Source organism: Formica exsecta, unplaced genomic scaffold, assembly GCF_003651465.1.
Source record: "Formica exsecta isolate Colony F162 unplaced genomic scaffold, ASM365146v1 scaffold287, whole genome shotgun sequence".
NCBI classification, from domain to species: domain Eukaryota; kingdom Metazoa; phylum Arthropoda; class Insecta; order Hymenoptera; family Formicidae; genus Formica; species Formica exsecta.
The window spans coordinates 1-7,999 of NW_021850132.1; the positions used below are offsets into that span (position 1 = coordinate 1).

General features: G+C 38.8%; 2 protein-coding genes across 2 annotated transcripts; both read left to right on the top strand.

Moving 5' to 3' along the window:
* Positions 1–1,334: 1,334 nt before the first annotated feature.
* On the top strand, positions 1,335–2,561 carry LOC115237287. The gene has a single exon (XM_029810227.1). It carries the CDS (start codon positions 1,335–1,337, stop codon positions 2,559–2,561), a length of 1,227 nt encoding a protein of 408 aa, XP_029666087.1.
* Positions 2,562–5,031: 2,470 nt separating this feature from the next.
* LOC115237288 lies at positions 5,032–5,976 on the top strand. The gene has a single exon (XM_029810228.1). The coding sequence runs from the start codon at positions 5,032–5,034 to the stop codon at positions 5,974–5,976; it is 945 nt and encodes a 314-aa protein (XP_029666088.1).
* Positions 5,977–7,999: the final 2,023 nt, after the last annotated feature.

Sequence of the window (7,999 nt, forward strand, 5' to 3'; positions counted from 1 at the left end):
TGGACTAGCAATGACTGAGCTACATTCTGAAGAGCAATTGGAATTACGAAATTACTCCTATTTTTCAGAGAATCTTTATTCTATGACTCACGAATGTTATCTAGAGGCGGTTGAAAAAATGAATCTGCTACTCGACTCTGAACAAAACACTTTGCAACAAACACCATCAACACAATCTATCTCTAACACTTTGAGTTTTCCTACATTTTTTCAGCACGCACGATTACCACGCATTGATATACCAAAGTTTAATGGAACTCCATCCGATTGGTTATCGTTCAAAGATTTATTTACTTCTTTGGTTTCAGCTAATCCTACATTGAGCTCAGTTGAAAAACTGCAATATTTAAAAACTAGTTTAACCGGATCTGCAGCTCATTTATTAAAGAACACAACACTCACAGCAGATAATTTCCAAAAGGCTTGGGAAGCACTAATTTCATTTTATGAGAACAAAAGACTTTTAGTTAATGCAGCCCTGCATTCATTATTATCATTGAAACGGATGACCAAGGAAACAGCCAACGAAATGGAACAACTATACACCAACATCACTCAAACCTACAGAACTCTTGAAACTTTACAAAGACCCGTTCAAGCATGGGATGACTTTCTTGTTTTTATAGCTGTGCAGCGTCTAGATTCTGAGTTTGTAAAAGCTTGGGAACATTATTTAGGCTCATCTAAAGAACCACCTACTTGGATTCAATTCACGGAATTCTTATTTACAAGCAAGTAAAATCCGAGTAAAATGGCAAAAGAGCCACGCGCAGTTTTTTGGGCGCAAAGATATATAATTTAAACCAAAAAATAAATTAAAAAATTAGAGAATTTCTTTAATTACATGATTCGCGAAATTCATTACTCTGTAGTTAGTTAGTGAGTTTAGTTAAGATTTTGCGTTGCTGAAAAATTTTTGCTGTCGACTTGTGCGTTGCGTCTCTTTTATGTAAGTCTTACTACTGTAATTTCTCTGCTCACATCTTACCTAAATTAACAACGACAATTCCATCTGTTGAAGTGGAAAAACCAGAATGGCCGCACATAAAAGGCCTTAAATTAGCAGATCCAGAGTTTATAATACCCGGATCTATTAACATCATACTCGGAGCAGATGTCTATGGTCAAATCATTGAAGATGGCATCATCAAAGGAGAACCAAACTCTCCCGTTGCTCAACTAACTAAACTCGAATGGATTATTTCTGTTCCATCAAGCTATGCAGCTTCATCGACTAGTAAACAAAGTTACCATGTCTCGATGGACAGAGCACTGCATGATTTATTACATTGTTTCTGGGAATTCAAAGAAATTCCATCACGAGTTATTTTTTAATGTCAACGGAAGAACAGGAATGTGAACGCCACTTCCAAAAAACTCATAGTCGCGATGAACAAGGACGCTACGTTGTTAGATTACCATTTAAGGATAATACTGCCAAATTAGGCGATTCTCGAAGAAAAGCGGTCCAAATGATTAAAAGCTTATCAAGAAAATTTGCTTCAGATCCATCATATGCACAATCCTATTCTGAATTCATAAATGAGTATGAGAAATTGCAACACCTGAAGCTCGTACAAGAAAACTCTATAAATTCGGAATCTCATCACCACTATTATCTTCCTCATCACGGAGTCGTTCGTGAACACAATCTAACAACAGAATTAAGAGTAGTTTTTAATGGACCTAGTCGCACGACCACGGGAGTTTTGCTGAATGACTTATTACACACAGGAGCAAAACTACAAGTTGACTTATTTGACGTATTAATCTGGTTTAGACAATTTTGTTACGTATTCTTTTCAGACATTGAAAAGATGTATAGACAAATCAAAGTCAATTCAGAATATTGGAACTTCCAACGAATCCTATGGATCAATCAATCCAACGATATCATCACGTATCAATTAACAACAGTAATTTATGGGCTAGCTTGTACACCATTTCTTGCACTTCGAACGTTGAAGCAATTAGTTGACGACGAGGGAGATAAATTTCCTCTTGCCATTCAAGTCCTAACCAAAGGACGTTATGTCGACGATTTATTCGGAGGATCTGATACCATTCAACAAGCGCAAAAGATAATCAAGGACGTTAACCAACTCTACATGGCGGGCGGATTTCCACTACAGAAATGGATAAGCAGTCACCCGTCGATCTTACAGTCAATTCCAACGGACAAGCAAATTACTACATCAACTTTACCAATTGAAGAAAACATGACTGTTCACGCCCTCGGACTTAACTGGAAACCAACGACCGACACTTTCCATTTCACTCTTCAGTTACCACCTACAAAGAAAATAACTAAACGATCAATTCTTTCGACCATTGCAAAGTTATTTGATCCTCTCGGACTGCTTTCACCAGTCATCATCAAAGCAAAAATCATTATTCAGGAGCTATGGTCTGTAAAACTTGACTGGGATGATCCCCTACCTTCTCTTATATCTAATCGATGGACTGCTTTTGTTGAACAACTCCAAGAAATGCCAAATCTAAGCTTTCCTCGTTGGTTAGGTTATAAATCCAAATCTAAGTCCTCGTTGGTTAGGTTATAAATCGGATCATCACATCGAACTACACGGATTTTGTGACGCTTCTCAACAAGCTATGTCTGCAGTAATTTATCTACGATCGACCTCAACAGGAGAGATACAAACCAGTATAATTTGTTCCAAAACAAAGGTAGCACCCTTGAAGAGACTCACCATCCCTCGTCTTGAACTTTCAGGAGCTGTGCTACTTACCAAATTAACCTCTCACATAATAAGGATCTTAGAGCTTGACAAAGTCTCAGTACATCTCTGGACCGATTCGTCAATCACTTACAACTGGATAAATAACCATCCTTCGCGCTGGAAAGATTTCGTGCATAACAGAGTTTGTTATATTCAAGAAACGGTACCTCAAGCTATTTGGCACTTTGTTCCAGGTCATGAAAATCCGGCTGATCTCGCTACGAGGGGATTAACTCCCAATCAGTTATCTGAAAAATTTAAGAAATTAGGCTCTCGAGTGAACTCACAAATTCAAATAATCGCGGGCTAGTAAGAGCCAGAACGCGGATGGCAGTGCGTCAGTTTCATAGAAAAATAAGTTTTCTATGAAACTGAATATGTGCACAGGGCACGAAATTTACTTGGTGTATACCAAGATTTTTTAAAAATTAATCTCAATTCGAGATTTATAATAATCCCTCTTTACCCCCCTGGAGAGACGAAGGCGAGAAAAATATCGGGGCGAAGTCGCTGAATCGGGAATCGAACCCGAGTCTTTCGCTTGCCGGGCGACTGCTCTTACCTCTGAGCTATTCAGACCCCACACCACCGATACTTCTCATTTGCCTTATAATATCTATTACTATTAACGCCATCTTTCAGCCGGCGTGAACTAACAAATTTAAGAAATTAGGCTCTCGAGTGAACTCACAAATTCAAATAATCGCGGGCTAGTAAGAGCCAGAACGCGGATGGCAGTGCGTCAGTTTCATAGAAAAATAAGTTTTCTATGAAACTGAATATGTGCACAGGGCACGAAATTTACTTGGTGTATACCAAGATTTTTTAAAAATTAATCTCAATTCGAGATTTATAATAATCCCTCTTTACCCCCCTGGAGAGACGAAGGCGAGAAAAATATCGGGGCGAAGTCGCTGAATCGGGAATCGAACCCGAGTCTTTCGCTTGCCGGGCGACTGCTCTTACCTCTGAGCTATTCAGACCCCACACCACCGATACTTCTCATTTGCCTTATAATATCTATTACTATTAACGCCATCTTTCAGCCGGCGTGAACTAACAAATTTAAGAAATTAGGCTCTCGAGTGAACTCACAAATTCAAATAATCGCGGGCTAGTAAGAGCCAGAACGCGGATGGCAGTGCGTCAGTTTCATAGAAAAATAAGTTTTCTATGAAACTGAATATGTGCACAGGGCACGAAATTTACTTGGTGTATACCAAGATTTTTTAAAAATTAATCTCAATTCGAGATTTATAATAATCCCTCTTTACCCCCCTGGAGAGACGAAGGCGAGAAAAATATCGGGGCGAAGTCGCTGAATCGGGAATCGAACCCGAGTCTTTCGCTTGCCGGGCGACTGCTCTTACCTCTGAGCTATTCAGACCCCACACCACCGATACTTCTCATTTGCCTTATAATATCTATTACTATTAACGCCATCTTTCAGCCGGCGTGAACTAACAAATTTAAGAAATTAGGCTCTCGAGTGAACTCACAAATTCAAATAATCGCGGGCTAGTAAGAGCCAGAACGCGTGAAACTGACGCACTGCCATCCGCGTTCTGGCTCTTACTAGCCCGCGATTATTTGAATTTGTCAGTTATCTGAAATGTCAATATGGTGGAATGGACCTCAATGGATTCTCCAACAACCTTCAATGTGGCCAAAGGAACATAAGGCAATTCCCTCGAAATATAACTTAGAAGAACGACAAGTTCAAATCTCCACCATCGCTACCAACAACGCTGTAGCACCGTGGAACCTTCTTAATAGATATTCAGACCTAACTCGACTTCTTCGTTTAACAGCAATATGTCGTCGGACAATTCAACGATTTCGAAGAACAAATAATTCATCCCTTACTTTACCAATTACTCCACAAGAACTGGAAGATGCCAAATTGTACTGGGTCAAAGTAGTACAGCAATATCGTTTCCAACAAAAAATCAAAATAATTTCGAAAGGACAACCTTTGTCTAAGTCAAATTCTCTTCTCAAGCTTACACCTTTTATGGACACTGAAGGACTATTAAGAATCGGAGGTCGTCTTCAATCTTCTCACTTACCCTCGAGCGCTAAACATCCTTTAATTCTTCCAAAGGAGTCCACACTAACTCAACTTATAATTGCTGATGCTCATCGACGTACAATGCATGGAGGAACCTAACTTACTCTATCCTTTATCAGAAATAACTATTGGATAACTGGAGGTCGAGCTCCTGTACGGTCTCACATTCTAAAATGCGTACGATGTGCTCGATATAGACAAAAGAGAGCACAACAAATAATGGGTCAGCTTCCAGTGGAAAAATTAACACCTTCTCATCCGTTCCTAAATTCCGGCGTGGATTATGCTGGACCCCTTATGATCAAAACCTGGAAGAGAAAGAATGCAAAAACTTATAAAGCGTATCTAGCGCTTTTTGTTTGTCATGCAACATCAGCTATACATCTCGAACTTGTAACAGACTACTCTACGGATGCATTCATAGCCGCGTACAAATTATTTACAGCAAGAAGAGGAATTTGCGCTACGCTTATGAGTGATTGCGGAACAAACCTCAGAGGAGCAGATTTTGAACTAACAAACCTATTTTCGACAGCTTCAAAGGAACTCGGAAATCTAGCAACAACATTAGCAAAGGACGGTACTCAATGGAAATTCAATCCTCCTTCCGCTCCTCACTTTGGAGGGAAATGGGAGGCAGGAGTTAAGTCAGTAAAGTATCATCTCAAACGAATTATCGGCGATGCACTACTTACATATGAAGAAATGACGACATTAATAACACAAATTGAAGCCGTTCTTAATTCTCGACTACTGAGCCTTCTCTCTGACGATCCAGAAGACCTTAATGCTTTAACTCTCGGTCACTTTTTAATTGGAAATGCGCCAGCCATCATACCAGAAACATCTTTGCAGACCATCAAAAGCTCACGGCTTTCTCGATGGCAACTACTACAACAAATGTTGGACAATTTCTGGGTACGCTGGTCTACGGAATGCTTACGAAGATACCTTGCTATTTACAAGTGGAATAAATCGGTTCCATCACTCAAAGAAGGTTCTCTTGTACTAGTCATTGAGAGATATTCTCCATCTAAATGGCCATTGGGAAGAGTCATTCAAATCCATCCTGGAAAGGATGGTCATACAAGAGTAGTCACAGTTCGTACTCAAATTTCGTCTTTCAAACGATCTATCGTGAAACTATGTCCTTTCCCGATCTAGTCAGTAAAGTATCATCTCAAACGAATTATCGGCGATGCACTACTTACATATGAAGAAATGACGACATTAATAACACAAATTGAAGCCGTTCTTAATTCTCGATCACTGAGCCCCCTCTCTGACGATCCAGAAGACCTTAATGCTTTAACTCCCGGTCACTTTTTAATTGGAAATGCGCCAGCCATTATACCAGAACCATCTTTAAAGACCATCAAAAGCTCACGCCTTTCTCGATGGCAACTACTACGGCAAATGCTGGATAATTTCTGGGTACGCTGGTCTACGGAATGCTTACAAAGATATCTTGCTATTTACAAGTGGAATTAATCGGTTCCATCACTCAAAGAAGGTTCTCTAGTACTAGTCATTGATGAGAGGTATCCTCAATCAAAATGGCCATTGGGAAGAGTCATTCAAACCCATCCTGGAAAGGATGGTCATACAAGAGTAGTCACCGTTCGCATTCAAATTTCGTCTTTTAAACGACCTATCGTGAAACAATGTCCTCTCCCGATGTCAGTGGATACTCTCTATCTCATTCGTTCGTTAACTCCCTGTTAACGAAGGCGGGCGGGAATGTTTAGAAAAGGAGTCATGCAGAATTTAAGTCGCGCGCCAGTCGTCTGCTATCGATTTTTGATTTATTCCTTGCGTTGTGAAGAGGTGTGATAGCGCTACGTATTTTTTGTTTATCTCTCTTCTTTTTTCCGGTTTCTTCCCCATTTTGGCTTTTGTTTAGCCATTACGTGAAAAAATCATTAAAAAGAGTCACGACGTTTACATCGCGTGTTGAGTCATATAGTGAATTTTAATTTGATCATTTTGAGTTTCAGTTCTAGATTGGATATTTATAATCGCTCTTCCCTCTATTAAAAGGATCTATTTCAAGGAATGCACTTTTAATCAGATACGTTATTAATAGCATTCGACTTCCTTCTGAGGCGACCACAAAGGGTTTTGATCAGTACCCTGGTTATTCTCTTTCTAAATTTACATGAGTACATTCTATTTCCATGAGGCCCCACTATTCTAGCCCATGGAAACATTTTGAGAAAGATATCAGAAGCATCTCTCTTTGTCTTTGTCTATGGACAAAGATTTCTCATTAAAGAGCATCACATTCAGAGTTGTAAATCGTAGTACTAGTCTCATTCGAAGATTCTGTTAAGGGGTTACACACCTTTGTCGAGTAAAAAAAATCGATTTTTTTTTATTGGCTTATTAAATTGTATATAGTTACAAAAATCAATGATTCAAAGCGCATTAAAATATTCATAAAATTGACAAAGATATGAACGAAAATGCGAGAGTGGACACGACTCACGCGCTCGACCGCTTGGTGTGCACCGAGCTCGAGACGCATCGAGACGCGCTCGACTGTGTACGAAGCCCTAAGTAAAGAAGAATTGCTGCAAAGGTGTCTAGGAGGTTATACACAAAACAATAATGAAAGCTATAATCAGAAAATTTGGAAGATCGCTTACACTTTCAATTTTAATTTAGAATCATTTATTATAACAATAAAAACAATTATCCTGCTTTCTTTTTTACTGTCATTCGCCTTAATTTACTTCTCAATAAAATAAAACTTGATTTTAAACACAGTCTTTTGCTTATTTTGATATTTTATTTGAAAATTTATTATATTTGTATTTTATAATAGTAGTTAGTGCTACAGTAGTTAGTTAGCCAGAGGCGGTCAGTTCGTGAGCTGGTTGTTTTAAGAATATTTGACACCAAATGCGTTTTGCATGTTCGCTTTGGTTAAAAAATATATACCAGAAGCGATCAATTCGTGAGCTGGTTGTTATTTCACACTAGATGCAATTTGCGTGTGTGTTAAAAAATATATGCCAGAGGCGATCAATTCGTGAACTGGTTGTTATTTCACACTAGATGCAATTTGCATGTGTGTTAAAAAATATATGCCAGAGGCGATATATTATTCTGTTGCGATGGAGACAAACAATGTATTATAAATGTTTATTACAAATATATAAACATTTATGTATACGAACAAAAA